At 48.7% G+C, this 23,540-nt stretch overlaps 1 protein-coding gene across 1 annotated transcript in view; it reads right to left on the bottom strand.

Moving 5' to 3' along the window:
• Window positions 1-23,540, bottom strand: part of LOC137631119 (uncharacterized) — a 101,838-nt gene that overhangs the window by 12,584 nt on the left and 65,714 nt on the right. Inside the window, exons 8-9 of the mRNA XM_068362772.1 lie at window positions 12,966-13,110; window positions 6,001-6,128 (exon numbers count right to left, since the gene is read on the bottom strand). Of these exons, the coding sequence (XP_068218873.1) occupies window positions 6,001-6,128; window positions 12,966-13,110 (273 nt within the window). The remainder of the gene's footprint in view (window positions 1-6,000; window positions 6,129-12,965; window positions 13,111-23,540) is intronic.

The raw sequence follows: 23,540 nt of genomic DNA, 5'->3' as shown, positions 1-23,540 counted from the left end.
TGACACCTCAAACGACAAGTCGTGGAGCTCATTCACCCTCAAGTCCGAGGCCAAAGCTAGCAAGAACACTGCCTTGAGGGTGAGGTCTTTATCCAGGATAACTTTGAGAGGTTCGAAGGGTGGCCTAGACCAAACCTTGAGAACCTTAGCCACGTCCCACTGCGGGACCCCGAGAGGCGCGGGGGGGGAACAAGATTGCTCGACACTCCTGATGAGCATGGAAAACTGACGAGAGGCCCACCTGGTCAATGCCTCTGAGTGGAAATACTTGTCCCAGTGCTGCTCGGCCACTTTGATGGCTGAAATGGAAAACCCCTAGGTAGTCCCTTAGGTAGACCAGGAAGCCTGCAATCCTGTGGACTGATCCATCCAGGGGCCTCAGGTTCTGAACCGCATACCATTTCACGAATGTGGCCCACTTAGCCTGGTAAACCCTGACCGAGGATTTCCTAAGATAACTGGACATCCTCAAGGCTGTCCTTTTCGAGTATCCTTCCTTCCTTAGTAGACGCCCGATAACCTCCACGCGTGTAGCTGAAGGCACTGGTGGTTTTCGTGAAACCTTTGGAAGTGGGGCTGGTGTAGCTGATCTTCTCTTACCGGCAGAGGCCACGGAGGAAGGATAGCCAGGTCTTGTAGGTCCGCGAACCACTCTCTCTCCGGCCACCAGGGCGCTACCAAAATCAACCTTGTATATCTTGGCTGCCTGATCCTGTTGAGAACCTACCTGAGAATCCCGATGGGAGGAAAGGCATATACGTCGAATCCGTCCCACGAGCGTTGGGAGTCGTCTTCAAACTCTGCTGCTGGGTCTGGCTCCGGGGAACAGAACACGGGGAACTGGGCATTGAGCCCCGTGGCGAAAAGGTCTATCACCGGTGAGCTTCACCTCTGGAGGACCTTCTGGGCTACCTGTGGGTGTAGGGACCACTCCGACCCCACTACTTGCCCTGTCCTGACGAGGCCGTCGGCTAGAACGTTCCTTTTCCCGGAATGAACCTGACTGTGAGGCTGATGTGTTCCTTTTCGGCCCATTCCAGTATTTGAGACGTGAGGTTGCACAACCCCCTTGATCTCAATCCTCCTGGCTTCTTTATGTATGCCACCACGGTGGCGTTGTCGCTCCTGAGTGCTACCGTGTTTCCCCATAGAGGATGGGCAAACCTTGCGAGGGCCCTTTGGCCAGCTAGTAGCTCGAGCATGTTTATGTGAAGGGTCTTTTCCTCTGGGGACCACTTCCTCTCTGCTGTTTCCCCGAGCAGGTGGGCTACCTACCCCTCCTTTGATACGTCTGTGAAGACCAACACCTCTGGAGGAATAGACGCGAATGGTAACTCCTCAAGGATGTTCGCCCTGTCGGATCACCAGAGGAACATGTTCCTGGAGTCCGGAGAAATGTTGACTAGTTCTTGAGGAGGCGCTCCCGGTGGCCAACGGTCCTTCAGTTTCCATTATTCTGGTCTCAGCTTGAGCCTCCCCTGAGGAACCAACTTCTCCCACGAGACCAGGTGGCCCACGAGCTTCTGCCAGTCCTTGGCTCTCATTAGCGCACCTGTCAGGAATGGTCGAATAACTTGATCCAGGTTGCTCAGCCTCTCTTGAGAGGGGAATGCCCTCCTAATTGGGAGTCCAGGACGATCCCTAGGTACGTTATCCTGGTGGTGGGGTCTAACTGGGACTTTCCCAAGTTGATGGTGATCCCTAGTTCCCTGCAGAACTACAATAGCTTCGTTCCTTGTTCTTTTAAGACTGTCTCTGAGGCTGAAAGCAGCAACCAGTCGTCTAGGTACTGGATCAGCCTGATACTACGGTGACCACCCTCGCGAACATCTGAGGAGCCGTTGACAGTCCGAACCAGAGAGTCCTGAACTGCAGAGACTGGAATCCCCCCATCACACTGGGGAACTTCCTGCTGGAGGGATGCACGGGGATCTGAAAAGGTCGTCCTTGATGATCCAGGGACATCATGAAATCCCCTTCCCTCATGGTTGCTAGCACTCCTTGAGCCGGCGTATTTTGCCTAAAGGAGGACTGGGCTGGGGCACCACTCCTATGGGAGGACCGCGGGGATGCTGCCAGGAAGTGGTGCTGTAAGTGGGTTGGCCACGTCCGCTGATGGTCTCATATGGGGAGGACGTCTTGACACTGACAGCCTGGGCTCCCGAGTCCTTTTTGCCCACTCTCTCCATAGTTTCCGCTACTGCCTGCAGGGGGAACACGGTCTCGCCCCACACCGGCGCATTCCTCTGTAACTTTGTTTCCCATTCGGGAAGTCTACGGGAGATCCTGAAAGGACCTTGTCCTTCCTCCTTAACACCCAGTTTGCCGACTGGGTCAGGGACTGGAAGGTAAGGGACTTCATCGCCTTCCCTCCCGAGCGAATGAGTTCTTGTAGAAAGGCCTGATTCCCTGGTACTGACAGGTTGAGAGATAGCTGGAACCTTGCCAGGGTGTACGCCCACTAGTCCAGCCAGGAGGTCACATTGACTATGTCTCGCGAGGTGTCCTCCATCGTGGAGGCCACTGCTTGAGAGAAAACCACTGGTGCAGTGAGGGATCTGTCATCTGCACTGCCCTGGTTTAACGTTGCAAAGGCTTCTTCCCACGAGCGCGGACCTGCATGACGCCCGTCTGGAACATAGAATTTCTTCTGGGTCCTCAGTCCTGGCAGGAGCTTGAAGGACCCTTGGTCTCTTCGGGAGTTCTAATGTCCCCTCAACGTATGTATCGACGAGCTCCATGCCTAGTGCCACGTCCCGCGCTAGGACCAAGGATGGTTTCCACTGGCCGGGTTTATCCACCATCCGCCCCAAACCTGAAAGCCAATTCTGCTCTGATGCCGGTTTAGGCTCGTCTAATCTGTGGTGGTGACGGATCAGACCCAAGACTTGTCTATAGGAGGATACTCCGCCGGGGGAACACTCGGCCGTGTCTAACAAGCCCTCTACCACTTGATCCTCCGTGTCGGCTACATCCTCGAGCACGGATGGATCCGTGAGGGCGGCTGTATCCCTCACTTCTGGCTGGTCCGATGGAGCGGCTTCCTCCATCACGGGTGGAGCCGCTGGGACGGAGGTAGCCGTCACGGGTCTACCCACTCCCGGGGAAATCCGTGGGGTGTAAGTAGCCTGATATACCAGCGGCTGCCTCCGATGCTTGGCTGGGGCTGGCGTGGCAACGGGTATGGATGCCATGCTGCCGGGCCGAGCCAGCGGCTGCCTCCGCTGGAAGGATGGAGCCGGTGACTTGCCGGGCAAAGGCAAGGTAAAGATTACGTGTGCCAACGTCTGCATCCGACGGGCGGACAGAGCCGAAGAGACACTGGGGAAAGATGCGGGGGCCTCTCCAGCGGCCACTGGAGCGGCAAGAGCCCTGTTCGACCCGCTAGGGGGGAAAGCCACTTTGCCTCCGTCACGGATGGAGCCGTCGGGACGGGGGTAGCCGTCATGGGTCTACCCCCTCCCGGGGAAATCCGTGGGGTGTAAGTACCCTGATATGTCAGCGGCCGCCTCCGATGCTTGGATGGGGCGGCTGGCTCCATCACGGATGGAGCCGCCGGGACGGAGGTAGCCGCCGGGACGGAGGTAGCCGTCATGGGTGTGTCAGCGGCCGCCTCCGATGCTTGGATGGGGCTGGCCGGGACGATGGAGCGGCTGGCTCCATCATGGATGGAGCCACCGGGACGGAGGTAGCCGTCATGGGTCTACCCCCTCCCGGGGAAATCCATGGGGTGTGAGTACCCTGGTATACCAGCGGTTGACCACGAAGCCTGAATGGAGCTGTCGTGGTACCGGGTATGGATGCCATGCTGCTGGGTCAAGCCAGCGGCTGCCTCCGCTGGACGGATGGAGCCGGTCGTTTATGTGTGCCAACGGCTGCATTCGACGAGCGGACGGAGCCGAAGACACACTGGGCAAGGGTGCGGGGGGCGGCTCCAGCGGCGACCGGGGCCGGCACTGGAGCGGTAAGCGCCCTATTCGACCCGCTAGGGGGGGAAAGCTACTTTAACCCATTTCCTCTTGGAGGAATTCCTCTTCCTGCTCTCCTTCCTCGAGACCTTTGCCTTCCTCCTGGAAGGGCCTACGAAAAAGCTGGACTTCCTCCTTTTAGATCTCTTCCACTTCCTTCTCGTTTCTCGGGCGCCGAAGTCTTCCGACGAAAAAGAGTCGTAGGACGAAGATGTATTTGAGGAGGGAGAAGAGGAAGAGGATCACGATGTATCTCCTGAATCAGACCTAGCAGCACACTTTCGTGATCTGACCCAGGGTCGCCTCAGGGCGAGTATCCATCCATCACGGGGAGACCCAACAAGGTAAGCGGAGATAGGGGGAACTACGCAAAATTCTTGGTCGGATAGGGAGGAGATCCCAGATACTCCTAAGAAAGTAGTTCGAGGTAAGTACTCCGTGTTGAAACAAAAACATGTTTCCTATATAAACTATAAAAGACTAACAAAACAAGAGGAAGAGAAATAAGATAGAATAGTGTGGACAAGTGAACCCTCAAGCAAGAGAACTTTAACCCAAGACAGTGGAAGAACATGGTACAGAGGCTATGGCACTACCTAAGACTTAGAGAACAATGGCTTGATTTTGGAGTGTCCTTCTCTTAGAAGAGCTGCTTACCATAGCTAAAGAGTCTCTTCTACCCTTACGGAGAGGAAAGTGGCCACTGAACAATTATAGTGCAGTAGTTAACCCCTTGGGTGAAGAAGAATTGTTTGGTAATCTCAAGTGTTGTCAGGTGTATGAGGACAGAGGAGATTATGTAAAGAATAGGCAAGACTATTCTGTGTATGCACACATGTACAATATAAGACTAATAAAACTGTATACAATAATTATCACTCTTATAAGCAGCTTGACAGTGAAGAAAACAAGAACAGTATAAGACATAAACAGAGAATTTTGGTTACTACCCTTAGAATAAGTGAAGTAATATCTACAAATGAACAATCAATGAGACATCCTGGAGAACTGTTTATGATGTCACCCTGTTGAAATCTAATGCTCTACAATAGAGGTTCCCAACCTGGAGTACATGTACACACGGGAGTACTGTTTTACTCTTGAGGGGGGTACATCGGATCTGAGAAAATAGCCAGTACTGCCAATACATGATGACTTAATAAAATTATATCACAATATCAATTTCATTGTCTCTTCATCATCCTCAATTTTAGGGACATACGGGAACCTATAAAAATGCCCAAGAGGATGAAAGTTTAAAAGTTACAAGAAAACCATTATTTGTTGAAAATGGCTTTGGCAATAATTCTCTTTATCAGAAATGTGGAATATAATACCTCTTTGGAGAAAGTTCCTCATAAGGGTCTAGACACGTGATGGACTTCCATCGTTTACAATCACTGAACCTTTCAAAGAAGCTCCAATGCAATGCTTCTTGAAGAGATACATTTGGCCCTGGGATAACAATGGATCCTCAAAAGTAGATTAATGACCTGGATGAAGGTCAAGAAGAATTTTTATATAAGGATTCCAAATCGGTTTCAGAGTCATAAACTGGTTGGGATGAAGTTACACTTTTTGTGTATCAAATTATGAAATTGCTTTCTAACCGTATACCCCGAAAGCATTAATCAGGTTTGAACTCCTGTGTATTTTGTTATGACTCGGCAAATACTGAAATATGCTAAAAATTCCATCCTCGGTTATCAGATATGCTAATAATAAAGTTAGATGAGGACTAAACTTCAGGTCTATAATTTTAAACCCAAGACATTAACCTCACTATAGATTAAATTTTAAAAATCAAGAGTTTTCACCAATGAATCGTTACCTTATCAATTTCTCAGCAACAGCAATGTTTGCTAATTATTACGAAACACAGAAGCAATTGGAGCAAGACGAAACATCTATATAGTTTATTTCTATTTCTATATGTGGTTCTGAATTACCAGCATTGTACTTACCAAAAGTAAGATTTCAGGAAACAATTACATACTTGATATCATTCTATACGAAAAGAAAAGCAACAAACCTCAGACTCCTGACCCAGAAGTGGCATTAGTCGGTTCACCACTGCATTTGCAGTCTCTTCAACCAACATGTTGCGGTCCTGCAGTTTACATCCAGTGGTATTTTGTTCATTTATGTTAATATCTGTACCTGGAAATATGATATTTTAATTATAAAATAAATTTTTGAATATACTTACCCGGCGAATATATAATAGCTGCAACTCTGCGGCTCGACAGAAAACACACTCAAAAACTCGCGAGCGATCGCTATGAAGGTTGCGGGTGTGCCCACCAGCGCCACTATCGGCCAGATACCACTCTTGCATGTAAACAAACCCTTCAATTCTTCTCGTCCCGCTGCGTCTCTATTGGGGAGGAAGGGAGGGCCTTTAATTTATATATTCACCGGGTAAGTATATTCAAAAATTTATTTTATAATTAAAATATCATTTTTAAATATTTAACTTAGCCGGTGAATATATAATAGCTGATTCACACCCAAGGCGGTGGGTAGAGACCAGAGTTAATTAAGTTTACAGCGTATAAGCTAAGAGTTTTTGACAGTTATCAATATAACAACACCAAAATATATAGGTACCTGGTAAGGAAGTTGACTTAGACGATTACTCTGCCTTATAAGTCTGTCTTCCTCACGAAGCCCGGCGATCCTCTTAGGATGCTGAAAGACTCCCAGGAGCTGAAGTATTAAGGGCTGCAACCCATACAACAGGACCTCATCAAACCCTTAATCTGGGCGCTCTCAAGAAATGACTTTGACCACCCGCCAAATCAATCAGGATGCGAAAGGCTTCTTAGCCTTCCGTACAACCCAAAAACATTTCAAGAGACAGATTAAAAAGGATATTGGAATTAGGGTAATGTAGTGGTAGAACCCTCACCCACTACTGCACTCGCTGCAACGAATGGACCCAGTGTGTAGCAGTCCTCGTAAAGAGTCTGGACATCTTTTAAGTAAAATGACGCGAACACTGACTTGCTTCTCCAAAAAGTCGCGTCCATAATACTTTGCAGAGATTTATTTTGCTTGAAGGCCACGGAGGTTGCTATATCTCTAACTTCGTGCGTCTTAACCTTAAGCAAACATCGGTCTTTTTCATTCAAGTGAGAATGAGCTTCTCGTATTAAAAAAATCTGATAAAATATGACAAAGCATTCTTTGACATAGGCAATGAAGGTTTCTTAACTGAGCACCATAATGCCTCAGATTTACCTCGTAATGACTTAGTACGAGCTAAATCGAACTTAAGAGCTCTAACAGGACATAATACTCTTTCCAGTTCGTTGCCTACGATCTCTGATAAGCAAGGAATATCAAAAGATTTAGGCCAAGGATGAGAAGGCAGTTCACTTTTGGCCAGGAAACCAAGTTGAAGTGAACAAGTGGCTTTTTTCTGTAGAAAAGCCGATGTTCTTACTGAAGGCATGAAGTTCACTGACCCTTTTAGCCGAAGCCAAGCACACTAGGAAAAGTGTCTTGAGGGTGAAATCCTTCAGGGAGGCTGAATGTAATGGCTCAAACCTGTCTGACATGAGGAACCTTAGGACCACGTCTAAGTTCCATCCAGGAGTTGCCAAACGACGTTCCTTAGAGGTCTCGAAAGACTTAAGGAGATCTTGGAGATCTTTATTGTTGGAAAGATCTAAGCCTCTATGTCGAAAGACCGAAGCCAACATGCTCCTGTAGCCCTTAATCGTGGGAGCTGAAAGGGAGTGAACCTTTCTCAGATGTAAAAGAAAATCTGCGATTTGGGCTACAGAGGTACTGGACGAGGACACAGATGCTGACTTGCACCAGTCTCGAAAGACTTCCCACTTCGACTGGTATACTCTAATGGTAGAAGCTCTCCTAGCTCTTGCAATCGCACTGGCTGCCTCCTTCGAAAAGCCTCTAGCTCTTGAGAGTCTTTCGATAGTCTGAAGGAAGTCAGACGAAGAGCGGGGAGGCTTTGATGGACATTCTTTACGTGGGGCTGACGTAACAGATCTACCCTTAGAGGAAGACTTCTTGGAAAGTCTACCAGCCATTGAAGTACCTCGGTGCACCACTCTCTCGCGGGCCAGAGGGTAGCAACCAACGTCAACCTTGTCCCTTCGTGAGAGGCGAACTTCTGCAGTACCTTGTTGACTATCTTGAATGGTGGGAATGCATATAAGTCCAGAAAAGACCAATCCAGTAGAAACGCGTCTATGTAGATTGCTTCTGTATCTAGGACTGGAGAGCAATAGATTGGTAACCTTTTGGTCAACGAGGAGGCAAAGAGGTCTATGGTGGGTTGACCCCAAGTAGCCCAAAGACTCTTGCCCACGTCCTTGTGGAGGGTCCATTCCGTGGGTATCACCTGACCCCTCCGACTGAGACAGTCTGCCAAGACGTTCAAGTCCCCCTGGATGAATCTCGTCAACAGGGAGATGCCTCGAATTCTAGACCATAAGAGAAGGTCCCTTGCGATCTCGAGCAGCGTGAAGGAGTGTGTGCCTCCTTGCTTGGAGATGTACGCCAAAGTTGTAGTGTTGTCTGAGTTGACCTCTACCACTTAGTTTCGAAGAAGCTTTCTAATATCATCAAGGCCAAGTGGACTGCTAATAGCTCCTTGCCGTTGATGTGCATGCTCTTCTGACTTGAGGTCCACAGACCCGAGCATTCCCGACCGTCCAGGGTCGCACCCCAACCCAAATCCGACGCGTCTGAGGACAACACGTGGTTTGGGTTCTTGACTGCTAGGAATAGTCCCTCTCTCAGACTGATATTGCTGTCCCACCATTTCAGGCATGCCTTTACTGGTTCGGAGACTGGGAATGATACCGTCTCTAATGTCTTGTCCTAGTTCCAGCGAGAGGCTAGATGGAACCGGAGAGGCAGAAGGTGTAGTCTCCCTAGTGAGACAAACTGCTCCAGGGATGAGAGAGTCCCTACGAGACTGTTCCAACTCCTGACTGAATAAACGTTTCGTTTCAGCATTAGTTGGACTTCGAGCAGGGCTTGACTGCGAATCTCCATCCCCAAATATAGAATAATCTGGGATGGGATCAGTTGGGACTTTTAGGTTGACCAAAAGTCCCAACTCCCTGGCCAGACTCAACGTCCAATGTAGATCCTGCAGACAGCGAAGACTGGATGATGCTCTGAGAAGCCAGTCGTCCAAGTACAGGGAGGCTCGGATCCCCGATAGATGGAGGGATTTTGCCACATTCCTCATGAGCCTCGTAAATACGAGAGGCGCAGGACTGAGGCCAAAGCACAGGGCTCGAAACTGGTACCCCACATTCCTGTAAACAAACCTCAGAAACGGTTGGGAATCCGGGTGTATAGGAATGTGGAAGTATGCCTCCTGAAGGTCGAGAGAGACCATCCAGTCGCCTTCCATAAATGCTGTCAAGACAGCCTGGTAGACTTCATCGTGAAGTTTGTCTTGACAATGAACACATTGAGCGCACTTGCCTCTTACGTACTCCTGCAGTGAACATGGCTGCCAAATCATTGGAGCCATCCCTGAGGGACTTGTTCCAGCAGAGAACGTGGCTGTCAGATCATTGGAGCCATCCCTGAAAGCCTTGTTTATGCATGACATAATTGTACAGCAAAACTTCAATGGCTCGAAAATAGCTCTGAAGTCGACCTGTAAAATCTTGGAGCGTCTCATGGCCAGGCGCCAGGGAGAGTCTATGAGGTTTGAGAAGTCTATCTGGGCAGAGGCAGGAACTCCCAAGCCGAGAACTTCTCTCGTGTCATATCAGACTCTCGCTCTATAAGCCAGTTTAAAAGAAGGGAAAGCAAAGGCTGTCTCCCCCAAACTCCTCCTGGTGATAAACCAGTCGCCTAGCAAACGTAAAGCTCTCTTAGAAGAGCGAGAGAGCACTAGCTTATAAAACAACGGCTTCGAAGTAGCTAGGCCTAGTGTAAGCTCTGACGTTTAGGCGAACGAGGAGCAGCAGTTACAAAAAGATCCGGACAAAGATCCTTAAAAATCAGCATGATTTATTTAAAGTCCATAGAGGGCTAAGCAGCTTTAGGCTCCTCTCCGTCTGACAGAGTCCTCAAGGGAATATCAGTAGGAGGGGAACAGCAACTTCCTCATCTGAAGGAACCTTGTCCGACAATAGCCCAGTCTCAAGCAAGGGAGAGACCTACCGTGGGGGCAATGCTTTACAAGCAGAGTCCACACGCACTGGTGCATTAGTAGCGGACCAGGACGCAACGTCATGTAACTGCTTGACAGTCTGTGAACTGTCAACAACAACAGGTGCGTGAGGACGCACAGCGTCCACTCGAGACTGCTTTGACCGCCTAGACTGAGCAGTCAAACAACTCTAGAATGCGGAGGTTGACGCTCAGCGTCAAAACAAGTCAACTCCGATTGTTGGCGAACGTCCTGAACGTCAACAGGAGCATCAGCAAGTGGCCTAACGTCCAAATGTGGCTGAAAATCCACACGAGACCGCATCGAGTGTGGTTCTAAACAACCTAACTGACGTGACTTGGCTACGCCAACGTCAACAGGACGCACAAAGGAACGTTAGGGTGGCTGAAGGCCAGGATCTCGATGAGATAAACGGCTAGGCTCAACTGACTTATCGGCAGAATAGTCTTCCATAAGGGAGGCAAGATTATTCTGCATGTCTTGCCGTACAACCCATTTAGGATCAACGGGAATGGTTGCGGTAAGAGACGAGGGTAACGTCTGTGACTGCAAAACCTTGCCTACAAAAAGACTCTCCTCGAAACCTTGTTCCACGGTTTCTTATGCGAAAAGCCTTCGGATGACGAGGAGAAAATCGTCTCTCTCGCCTTATGGTAGGGGTGATCTTGGGAAGATACACCTGATACCATAGAGGGAACGTCTGTTCGCTGATCAAGGCCTCTCGAACCCATAAGTCGTACGACATTACTTCTCCCCTGGGCTTGGGAGCTTGCAAGAGGTCCCGAACTAGGCGAACGACAGGCACGAACAGACGAACCCTCGGTCGCAACACTGATAACACTTTGCGCAATATCACTTTATCACTACGATTTTCTGTTTTGCACTTATTTCACTGAAATCGAATTTTTTAACAATTCACATTAGGTATGAATAAAACTGATTTCTACCTGAAGCACGCAATTTTACCCTCATCAAAAGGTTGTAATTGCGAAATCAGTCGTATAATGTAAGCACATTAATACCAGCAAAAAACAGTAAACATATTTTAAGATAAAAAAATCAGTGGCTGGGGAAGAGACTAAACACTAGTTCATTCAAAACTACGTTTTCAATCTCTCACCGTAAGTGCCTTGGGACGAGAATAAAAACTAAAAACGTTTTATCCTTTCTCCCCGTACAGAGACTAGGGACGAGAGTAACTCGAGAACAACGTTACTCGCTTGGGACGAGATAAAGATCGGAACGTTCTCTCTCCTCTCTCTCTCTCCGTCTCTCTCTCTCTCTCTCTCTCTCTCTCTCTCTCTCTCTCTCTCTCTCTCTCTCTCTCTCTCTTGATTTCGCACCGAAGAGAAGAGCCCACTTACCTTTCGTCAATAAACAGGTTATTTGACCAAAGGAAAAAACTGAAAGGTTTTTCAATTAAAAGTTCCTTTAAAATAGTCTTTAAAACATTTAAGCTTTGAAAGAAAAAAGAACAAAACGTCAGAATCGATTTACTCTTTCTGCAAAGTGAAACCGTGATACTCTCTCTCTCTATCGTAACGATAGAGCGCAAACTGCGTAGCATAAATAAACTAAACGTTAGTTCATCTTTGAAACAGTACGAAGACTATTCAAAGAAAAAAACTATCATAAAATATTTACTAAAAATATTTCATTTAATAAGTTTTAAATCATTAGCTCTGTAAAAGTTATTTACGATTGAAAAGGGCTCAACGTTGTTTAACTTCGGTTTCCAAGTTAGGACCGCCTACTCTCAGGAAAGGTCGCATATAAACAAATCATTAAAATTTATTTTGATGTTTATTATAAATGGAAAGCTAATCGAAGAGGCCTAATAAAGGCGGTTGAGATATAAAATATATAGAGGAAAATCTATAATTAATTTATAACGTGATAAGATAATTGCTAAAAGCCTAAAACACACTTCCGTCTAAGGGAAGGGTCGGCCATTTAAAAGTCAAAGAAAGTCCATACTCTCTCTCTTGTCATCAAAAATTAAATCTATCCAAAAACGAGTTCAAGATTTAAGATGAAGATAAAACACCTGCACTGCGAAAGCTCAAACCAAAATGAAGTACTTCACCAAATATGTTGAGAAAACTCCAGGTTCTACAGCGAGTATTGATACGTCTTGTCGTCAACGTCGACAGAGAAGAATTGAAGGGTTTGTTTACATGCAAGAGTGGTATCTGGCCGATAGTGGCGCTGGTGGGCACACCCGCAACCTTCATAGCGATCGCTCGCGAGTTTTTGAGTGTGTTTTCTGTCGAGCCGCAGAGTTGCAGCTATTATATATTCACCGGCTAAGTTAAATATTTAAAAAAAAGAATTCAGAAAATAAATAGGTCCTCCTAAAAATTATCCAATACCAATTTAATTGGGGAGCGCTGCATCCAAGAACAGGAAGAAGATTGGGAGGAGAGTGATGGAAATGGAGGTACAGGGAAGGAGAAGGAGAGAGAGACCAAAGCGAAGGAGGATGGACTGTATCAAGGATGACCTTCGATCAAAGGGATTAACCGGTGATAAAGTGTGGAACAGAGGTAGATGGAGAACGCTAGCCAGAAACATCGACCCCACATAAAAGTGGGAAAAGATGCAGACAAAGAAGAAGAATATAAAAAAACATGAAACAATTATCCAGTGTTCAACTGATCTGGGGGCAAGAAATTATATAAAGAAATGCAAGCACATGAATCATAGTAAATTTATTATATCTAATATATTACATAGTATCATCAATTTTTATACCTTCTAAAAAGCCTAGTAAAATTTCAGCTCAATGGTCTCGTTAAACTAATATAACAAAAATAATGTCATACCTTCTGAATTCATCTGTTTTTTTGGATGTGTCGAAGGTTTCTCTATCGTCACAGGAGGTGTGTGCGCTGAATCTGCGTTAGGAAGACCAGAATTTGCTTCATTTCCTCTACCTCGGTATCCCCCAATACCTCCGGAAAATTTAACCTGGTATAAAATCAAAATCTACTATTTAAAACATTCCTACTGCGTTCATATATTACAACAAATGTACTAGGTTTTAAAAAGAATAAAATTACTGGACAGAAAATGCAAGAATAGATTTACTGTACAGTAAATACAAGATGCTTACTTTGAGGCACTAAATTTTTCCAGCATGGCTAATCAACAATTACAAATACAAAAATATGACATCCTCGAGTAATGTTTATGGTGTACCAAGGTTGGAATCTATTACTCTACAGCCGAGGTTCCCAATGTGGGGTACATTTTTACTCTTCAGGGAGTACATTGCATCTGAAAGAATGGTCATTACAGTACTCCTGATACATAATGACTGAATAATAAAATCATATTGCAATATCAAGGAAAAGGTGGGCGGAATATTTTGAAAGTTTGCTGAATGTTGAGGATAATAGGGAGGCAGATATAATTGCTGTTCCAGGTGTTGAGGTGCCAGTGATGGGAGATGAGAATGAGAGAGAGATTACAATAGAGGAAGTGAGGAGAGCACTAGATGAAACGAGAGTAGGAAAAGCATCTGGTATGGATGGTGTGAAAGCTGAGATGTTGAAGGAAGGGGGTGTGACTGTACTTGAATGGTTGGTGAGATTGTTTAATATGTGTTTTGTGTTGTCAATGGTACCAGTAGATTGGGTTTGTGCATGTATTGTACCACTATATAAGGGTAAGGGAGATGTGCATGAGTGTTGTAATTCAAGAGGTATTAGTTTGTTGAGTGTAGTTGGAAAAGTGTATGGTAGAGTAATGATTAATAGGATTAAGGATAAAACAGAGAATGCAATCTTGGAAGTACAGGGTGGTTTTAGAAGAGGTAGGGGTTGTATGAATCAGATTTTTACAGTTAGGCAGATATGCGAGAAATATTTAGCAAAAGGTAAGGAGGTGTATGTTGCGTTTATGGATCTGGAGAAAGCGTATGATAAGAGTTGATAGGGAAGCAATGTGGAATGTGATGAGGTTATATGGAGTTGGTGGAAGGTTGTTGCAAGCAGTGAAAAGTTTCTACAAAGGTAGTAAAGCATGTGTTAGAATAGGAAATGAAGTGAGTGATTGGTTTCCGGTGAGAGTGGGGCTGAGACAGGGATGTGTGATGTCGCCGTGGTTGTTTAACTTGTATGTTGATGGAGTGATGAGAGAGGTGAAAGTTCGAGTGCTTGGACGAGGATGAAAACTGGTAGGTAAGAATGACCATGAATGGGAGGTAAATCAGTTGTTGTTTGCGGATGATACTGTACTGGTAGAAACACAGAAGAGAAGCTTGGCCGATTAGTGACAGAATTTGGAAGGGTGTGTGAGAGAAGGAAGTTGAGAGTTAATGTGGGTAAGAGTAAGGTTATGAGATGTACGAGAAGGGAAGGTGGCGCAAGGTTGAATGTCATGTTGAATGGAGAGTTACTTGAGGAGGTGGATCAGTTTAAGTACTTGGGGTCTGTTGTTGCAGCAAATGGTGGAGTGGAAGCAGATGTACGTCAGAGAGTGAATGAAGGTTGCAAAGTATTGGGGGCAGTTAAGGGAGTACTGTAGTAAAAAATAGAGGGTTGGGCATGAATGTAAAGAGAGTTCTGTATGAGAAAGTGATTGTACCAACTGTGATGTATGGATTGGAGTTGTGGAGAATGAAAGTGATGGAGAGACAGAAATTGAATGTGTTTGAGATGAAGTGTCTAAGGAGTATGGCTGGTGTATCTCGAGTAGATAGGGTTAGGAACGAAGTGGTGAGGGAGAGAACGGGTGTAAAAAATGAGTTAGCGGCTAGAGTGGATATGAATGTGTTGAGGTGGTTTGGCCATGTTGAGAGAATGGAAAATGGTTGTCTGCTAAAGAAGGTGATGAATGCAAGAGTTGATGGGAGAAGTACAAGAGGAAGGCCAAGGTTTGGGTGGATGGATGGTGTGAAGAAAGCTCTGGGTGATAGGAGGATAGATGTGAGAGAGGCAAGAGAGCGTGCTAGAAATAGGAATGAATGGCGAGCGATTGTGACGCAGTTCCGGTAGGCCCTGCTGCTTCCTCCGGTGCCTTAGATGACCGCGGAGGTAGCAGCAGTAGGGGATTCAGCATTATGAAGCTTCATCTGTGGTGGATAATGTGGGAGGTTGGGCTGTGGCACCCTAGCAGTACCAGTTGAACTCGGTTGAGTCCCTGGTTAGGCTGAAGGAACGTAGAGAGTAGAGGTCCCCTTTTTGTTTTGTTTCATTGTTGATGTTGGCTACCCCCCAAAATTGGGGGAAGTGCCTTTGGTATATGTATGTACAGTATCAATTACACTGTTTCTTCTTTTTCATCCTCAATTTTAGGAGAACAAAGGAATAATGAAAATAAAAATTTCCTGCTAAAAATCATCCCTAACACGTACCCCTTAAATTGAGGATAAAAAAAGAGAAACAATGAAATTGATATTGGTAAAACAGTGTGTAGAATATAGAAATCCACTTTTGATGGCATTTGCGGATTATGAAAAGCCTTTGATAGTGTGCACCGGCCAATTTTGTGGAGAGTCCTGCATTATTATATGGAATTCCTCCTAAGTATGTAAATTTGATTAAGGCTGTTCATGAACATAGCAACAGCAACGTTAATGTCAGTGGAGTCTGATCAAATTAATTTCCAATGAACAGTGGAGTACTCCAAGGGAAAGTCTTGTCACCTAAGCTGTTTATCCTCCTCATGGATTTTGTAATGCATACAACAGTTGGGGATGGTGGACAAGGATTTGACAGGATTGGTAATAGGAAATTAGCTGACCTAGAGTATGCTGATGATGCTATTATTATTAGCAGAACACCATAGGATTTGCAATGCATGCTTACCAGAATGCATGAAACATTATATGAGGTTGGGCTCAAGATAAAGAGAAGAAAGACAGATGATGAGAATGGACTATGCAATGGAAGATGAAATATCATTGGAAGGAGAAAGGATTAATGAAGAAGAATCATTTAAATATTTAGGAACTATGACCTCTAATAAAGGGTCTTTAGAATTGAAGTTTAATGAAAGCTTGAAAAAAGCAAATCAGCCAATGGCAAAGTTAAGTAAGATTTGGAAATCAAATCGCCTGAAATTACACCTAAAAATCAGGCTAAATATCAGTTTAGTGAGATTGCTGTTACTGTATGGACATGAGTTTTGAGTTTTGGTATGTTGATGAAACAATACCCTATAGATTTTGTAGATTTTAGAACAAAGCCCTCAGAAGGATATTGGGACTTAAATGGCAGGACAGGATTAGAAATGAAACTGAGAAATTACTCAAGTGCTATACTGTATGTGGATGAGATCATGGTGAAGGGTAGATGGAGATGGTTTGGGCTTGCTCTTCGCACTCCCCAAGAGAGATTAGTTCACCAAACTTTCAACTGGGCTCCAAAAGGCACTAAAGAGTTGGAAGACCAAGGCCTACAATACTGAGGACTATGAAGCGTGAAGTGGGAGATGATAAATGGAGAAGTATTAATTTAAAAGCTCAAGATAAAGATGATTGGCAAAATCTAACCAAGGTTCTTTCTTAGCACCAATAGACATGAGAGGAGATGATGATAATGACAATCTTTTAATCAAAATATGACAAATTCGTAGATAATTTGTATTTTTCCTAACTATACAAACCTTAGCTATTTACATGGGGTAATTACTTCGGCGTAGCTGAATGACGAGCCATAAGAATTTTAACGAGGGTTTACTACACCTCCGCTAGTTAGCGGGGGGGGGTAGGGAGGGGTAGCTAGCTACCCCTCCCCCTCACACACACCGGAGAATACTCCACTTCACTTAGAGGTAGGACTTATCTTGGGGGACAGGGCTGGCGGGCACATAACTGTAAATAGCTAAGGTTTGTATAGTTAGGAAAAATACAAATTATCTACGAATTTGTCCTTTGTTCCGTAACTGAAATACAAACCACACTATTTACATGGGGTGACTTAACCCTTAGGAAGGGTGGTAAGTCCCGGCCATACTGGCTTTGGCTTGCCCGGGGATTCCATATTCGAGCGATCAAGTACTCGGACAATAGGGAATCCCTAATCCTCGCTGGCGGTTGTGAAACTGCCGCGGCCTACATAAGGTGTGTGCGAAGGTGAAAGTGACTTGTCCCAGGCAGTTGCCCTGGAGTCCCTCAGGAGGAAATCCAGGCTAGGACTCTCCCAATACCACCTCGTCAGGGTATGGGGACATGACAGTATTACACTTGATACTAGGAACACAAGGAAGCATGGTCTACCTGCAGTGGTTTGAGGTCAGCTGTGCAGAGAACCCAGGATGCTGCTTTCTCCGTGCGGAGGAGAGGATGAAGAAAAGAATAAGGGCCAGACAGATCTTTTCATTCATGCAGACTAACACCAGGTAACAATGCCCTCAACCTTCTGCTACTTGTCCATCAAGGAGCCTGAGGTTTAGACCAGCTATTGTGAAGCCACCACAGAGCCGATAGAAACGTATCGAGCCTCCTGTGGGTCATGTCTTGCAGGTAAGGGGCTGAGAAAAAGGTCTTGATGCTTCAACATCCCCGCTTGTAGGACCTGCGTCACTGAATGATGCTCCATGAAGGGCAGGGACGTATCTAAGCCCCTGACGTCATGGGCTCTAGGGTGATGCGACGGAGAATCCGGGCCAAGATGGTATTCCTGGAGACCCCTCTCCTCGTTACCCAGGATCCAGGAACGAGACTTGAGCCTGGAGACGAACTGCAGCTGATCTTTGAAGACGCCAGCTCAGACTCCCTACTAGCAAGGTAGGATATGGTCTGAGTCATCTGCTACAGGACGGAGACTCGAACCCTGGAAGGTGTCGAACAGCGGGTCCGGCACTCCCGGATTCTGAGTCTTGGCAACAAACTTCAGGGACGAACCTGAATGTTGCCTCCCACTAACCCCCTGAATGGGCGAAGCCGTAAGAGAGACCATGTGACTCGCTTGACTAAAGATAGGCTAGCAGGAACACTGTCTACCCAGAAAGGTGGTGATCTGGGACTTGAGTAGTGGTTCGTCAGGGGGTCTCTTTAGAGACTCGAGGACTCGAACCACGTCCCAAGGAGGAGGTCTCACCTTCGACTGAGGGCAGGAGAGGACAAGGCTTCCCATGCAAAGGAAGAGTTCCAGCGAGGGAGAAATGTTTGTCCCTAGAGCCTGGAGGCAAGACTAAAGGCTGAGGGATATCCTTTCACAGTCGAAACTGAAAGGCGCATTAATCCCGCAATCCCACTAGGGGATCCGCTATTGCTGGAAGCGGTATCGTGTGGAGGGATGCCCTCTCCCCGACACCGGCCACAAAAACTTGCTCTTTCGCCTGGGAGACTACTGCAGAAGACTTGCGCAGGTGTCCAGGCCTCCTTTTAGCCACTTATGCGAAAATCCTCTCTCTTTGAGGAGATGCTGGATAGACTCCGGCGGGAAGTTGGAGCAAGCTACGGAGGCAACACATCGATGGTGTCCCACCGTTTCTGGAAGGCATCCTACCAGAGGGCCTTGGGATCCGTGACCGGAGAGCAGTACAGCGGGAGCTTGCAGCTCAGTGCTGTAGCGAACCGGTCCACAGAGGGAGCCCCACCGAGACAGGACTTGTAGGCTACTTGAGGATCCAAAGACCACTCGGAATGTGGTGTCCGTGACACACTGCTCAGACTGTCGGCAAGCCCATTCCTTTGCCTGAAATCAAGCGAGCTGCTAAGGAGACCGAGGGGGACTCGGACCATCCCGGTATCTCTACCGCAGGCTGGGATGGTTGTACTGAAAAGTACCTCCTTGTCTGGGCCAGAAAACCATCACTGTGGTGTTGTTGATCCTAATAACCACAGAGTAGTCCGCCAGGCTAGGTGGAGCTACTGAAGTGCCAGAATCGCAGTTTCCAACTCTAGTAGGTCTAGAGAAGGTTCTTCCTGGTTCTGACCACCGGCCTGAGGACCCGTGGGTCAGAACGTGGCCCCCCCCCGCCCCTTCCTTTGACGCATCCGAAGACAGCATCAAGTTTGGGGGAAGGACGAGAAGGGCCACTCCCTATTGTAGGCCCTCGTCTGCTTCCCACCCCTATGGGTCCGTCTGTACCGGTTGTCCCCTAGGGGTCTCGGTGTCTGGGGAGACGGGCCCCCGACTCCCCCGCGCCCCGAGTCGCCACTGGAGAGAACTCATCCTGAGGCGACTGAGGAAACCAGACGGGCCAGGGAGGAGAGACGTAACAACCTTGGGTTGGAGGGTTTTCTTGTGTGAGGAAAGGTCCCGCGACCTTCCTCTGCCTTGGTACCCTGTTGTCTGAAGGGAAGGCTTCGGGAGATAGGAGCCTAAGACCAGGCTCGGTATACCAGACTCTGAGAGGGCTGCGGGGAGGACTCCTCGAGGACCACCATGATCTTTAGAACTTGGTAAAGTCCGAGGAGCTTGTCCCGATGACGAAGAAGGGATGCCTTCGAGTCTGCCAGGATCGGCCAGTCACCCAGGAAACGGAGTGGCCGGATGCCGATCCTGAGAGCCCGTGAAGAGATCTGAGTGGAAGTATCGGAGAACCGTTGAGGTGCTGTGGAGAGGCCGAAGCACAGCCCTTGAACTGGTATATCCGCCTTCAGGCGGACTCCAAAGTACTTCCTTGAAGATGGGTGAACCGGGACCGGAAGTACGAGTCCTACCGGACCAGTGTACACATGAAGTCTTGTGGTCCCACTGCAAAGCTGACCGCGTCTGCTGTCGCTATGCTGAACGAAGACTGTTTGACAACCCTGTACAGAGTCGAGAAGGGAAGGAGATGATTAAGGAGGCCTCGGAACCCGTTGGCCACCTCTTGGAGGGAGCGTACCTCCGACATGGACTGGACCTCCGCCCGGAGGGCCCGTCCCCTCACCAGTCCCTATCCAGGGAGGAGGGAGGGGCTCGATACCAGCCGGGGCTGTTGAAGGAGACAAGCTCGGAGAGCTGGCCCTCGGCCTAGTCTCTGGCGCTCTCCATTCCCTGAGACCAGGGCAAGCTACACCAGCGTAAGGGAGTCCTTGGGTGAGTAGACTCGGTCCAGGACCGTATCCTTCCCTTACCGAAGAGGAATCTCTGAATCTGGGATCCCCTTGAGGTTTCTCCTGAGGGGCAGAACCTGCCAGGACGCAAGTTCCGGCCCCTGGAGCTCCTCCTCCTGATGGACTGGCAGCGAGGTCTCCCATCCTAGGAGGCTCTTCCTGGGGAGACTCGTGACAGGGATTCCTCTCACCCCCTTCAGGGGGAGAGGAAGCTGCTACCGATTAGTGACCCCAGTCAGAAGGCACAGGCTCATCGCCTGCTTGAGCGCTCTGACGACGGCATCCCGCCAGGGATGCCGACCAAACTTCGCGCTGACAGGGAGTCCCTCTAGAGGGAAGAGGATCGATCGATCCTCTGGGGGAGATGACACATGAGGGTTCGCCCGTAGAGAATCTGCAATGAAGGGAGAAGAGACCTTTGACCTGTCCGGAAACCTCCCCCCCTCCGGAGAGGGCGCTGCGGGAGAGGGAAACGCGGAGGTGGCCTGACCGCCATAAGCCCCGATGTAAAAAGGGCACGGTCGCGACGGAGAACGGTGCGCCGATCACGCTGACGATCGCGCGAAAAGCACAGATCTGGGTAGCGCGTGAATAAAGCATGCGTAGCAGTATAACCGCGCCAGCATGCCCGTGTACCCGCGTGAGTGTGGCCGTATCGGCGTCCGCGTGAACAATCCCCGCGCTTCCGCGCGCAGAGGGTCGCTGGCGCTTGTGCGTGAAAGATCACGGGCGATAGCGAGGGAAACCCTCCCACGCACGAACGATCTCGGCGAAAAAGGATCGCCGGTGCTAGCGCCGTCGGCGATTGCGTGTGGGAAACCATCCCACGCGCGGAAGAATAACGCTGACGATCTCTGGCGCTTACGGGAGTACGAAGATCGTCGGCGCTAGCACGAGAGAAGACCGAGGAGACAGTGAGCTGTAAACCATGGTGCCCGCGTGCGTATGATCTCCAACTATGTAAGATGATCGTCGGCTATTCGCGCGAGCACGGACGATCTCCGACGCTCACGCGTGAGCGAAGATTGTCAGCGCTCGCGCACGAGAGAAGATATTCGGCAATCACAAGCGGGAAAACCTCGGTGCCCGCGCGCGGACGATCCATGTGATGATTGCGTGAGCCACAATGGTCGCGCGTGGGAAACCATCCCGCGAACGGAACGATCTTTGGCGCTTACGCGTACTATGAAGATCGTTGGCGCTCGCGCGCCTAGCGCCGAATCTGAAGATCGGCGGCTAACGGCCGTCGACGATCACGTGCGGAGAACCGCGCGATAGCCTCGTTGCCGTGCGCGGGAAACCATCCCGTGCACAGAACGATTATCGGAGCCTATGCGTACTAAGAAGATTGTCGGCGCTTGCGCGCTTAGAGCCGGATCCGAAGATCGCCGGCTAACGGTCGTCGATGATCGCGTGCGGAGAACCGCGCGCGGGAATCCATCCCGCATACAGACGGATCCTCGGCGCTTACGTGCATTAAGAAGATCGTCAGCGCTTGCGCGCCTAGTGCTGGATCCAGAGATCGCCGGCTAACGACTGTTGCCGGGTTAACGATCTTCGACGATCGCGCACGGAAAAAAACGCGAGCGGAAGGGCCTTGAAGATCGCGCTCAGGAACCATCCCGTGCGCGGGCGATCTACAGCATTTACGCGTTAGCGCATAACAGAAGATCGTCGGCTAACGATCCTCGACGATCGCGAGATCGCGAGCGGGAAACCATCCCACGCGCGGGCGATCATCAACACTTACGTGTTAGCGCGTATCAGAAGATCGTCGGCTAACGATCCTCGACGATCGCGAGATCGCGCGGGGGAAATAATCCCGCACGCGGGTGGTCTTCAGCGCTTATGCGCGAGAAGATCGAAGGCCCCTGTGCAACAGAAGATCGTCGGAAATGGTTGAAGGATCGGCTAACTCGTAGATCAGGAACTGGGATGTGTCCCTAAAAGGGAGGGCATCCCCTGAAGAGGACCAGGAGGTCTACTTCAGTGCCGACAATCAACTGAGGGACTGCTAAATACTCCGAAGAGTGGTCTCTGTGAGGTACCTTTCCCGCCAACGGGAGAGGTGTCCTTCGTAGAAAAGACTTAGAGACACCGTAGGCTGAACCGCTGGTGAGCGCCTGTGCGCTATCTCAGGAACCCCAACGATGTGCGCAAATGTGCAGGGAACGTTGGTAGCAGCCTAAATGAATTACTGGAACAGGGTGTCTCTGGAAGGCAGTATCAGGAACAGCAGGAACAGCAGTCGAGCGCTAGCGCGCAAGGGAAAGTTGGCGCGCAACGGATACCTGGCACTTAAGGGACTTACTCAAGGTGTGAGAAAGTCTCTCCTGCCCCGAAGGGAGGAGCCCGTTAGATAACGGGGCGTGGGCGCCCAAGGCACGTTAGCAGTCAGGAACGGATACAGCAGGCAGCGGGTCCACTGAGGGCGCGAGAGACCAAAGGTCTAACGTAGCCTGAGCAGCGAGGCCCCGAGGGGATAGTTGCAAGACCCCGAAGGGTCAGCGCAACGACAAACCGAAGTTTCTCCGTCACTAATCACCGAAGTGTAGAAGTGACTAAAGTTACGAGCGCGCGAGGGAACTGCGTAACTAAAGCTCCGAGACCCCGAAGGGTTAGGGAAAAAAGGGAAACTGAGGTTTCCCTGTCACTAAACACCGAAGTGCTAGTGACTGAACAGCAAGCTGTTGTCAACAGGAACAATCCTCTGAAGAGGAGTCTCTATGAGTGGTCTCTCTCACGAACGAGAGAGGAGACCACTTCGTAGAAGAGACTGGTGATGGGCCCCGAAGGGCCGTGAGATCAGCTGACGTAAACAGGAACAATCCTCCGAGGAGGAGTCTCTGTGAGTGCCTTCTCACGCGAACGGGAGGAGACACTTCGTAGAAGAAACAAAAGGAGCAATCCTCTGAAGAGGAGCCCTTAGTGCGGCCTCCCTCGCGAACGAGAGGTCTGGACTGATCTTGCAGCTGCTCAGCCCCTTGAGCGTAGCTAGAGAAGCGACCGCTTAGCCCCGAGAGCATAATCGCTAGTACCATGGTCCAGCCTTGCAACCGCTCAGCCCCTTGAGAAAGTCGCAAGGGTGGTCGCTCAGCCCCAAGAGCATAACCGCCTAAGGACCAGGGAAAAGTAAAAAGGGAAGTTAACTAACTACCCTGGAGACAAACCTCCTTATCATTCTAGGATGCACTGAAGAGCTGGCAGTAGTCACGGGGGAACTTCTAAGAGAAGGGAACGCCCCTGTCGATGGCCTAGAGAGACGGCGGCGACAGCCGATTCCCCAGGCAAAAACAGGACAGCTCAGCTTCGAAGGCACACAAAAGGCACGAAGAACAGCATCGTAAACTGGAAAATAAAAAAGAATAATTATTTAACAGAAACTCCCCCGGGTGAAACTCCG

Source organism: Palaemon carinicauda, chromosome 39 (assembly GCF_036898095.1).
Source record: "Palaemon carinicauda isolate YSFRI2023 chromosome 39, ASM3689809v2, whole genome shotgun sequence".
NCBI classification, from domain to species: domain Eukaryota; kingdom Metazoa; phylum Arthropoda; class Malacostraca; order Decapoda; family Palaemonidae; genus Palaemon; species Palaemon carinicauda.
The sequence above is the reverse complement of the archived record's forward strand: the minus strand, read 5'-3'. Positions and strand labels throughout refer to the sequence as shown.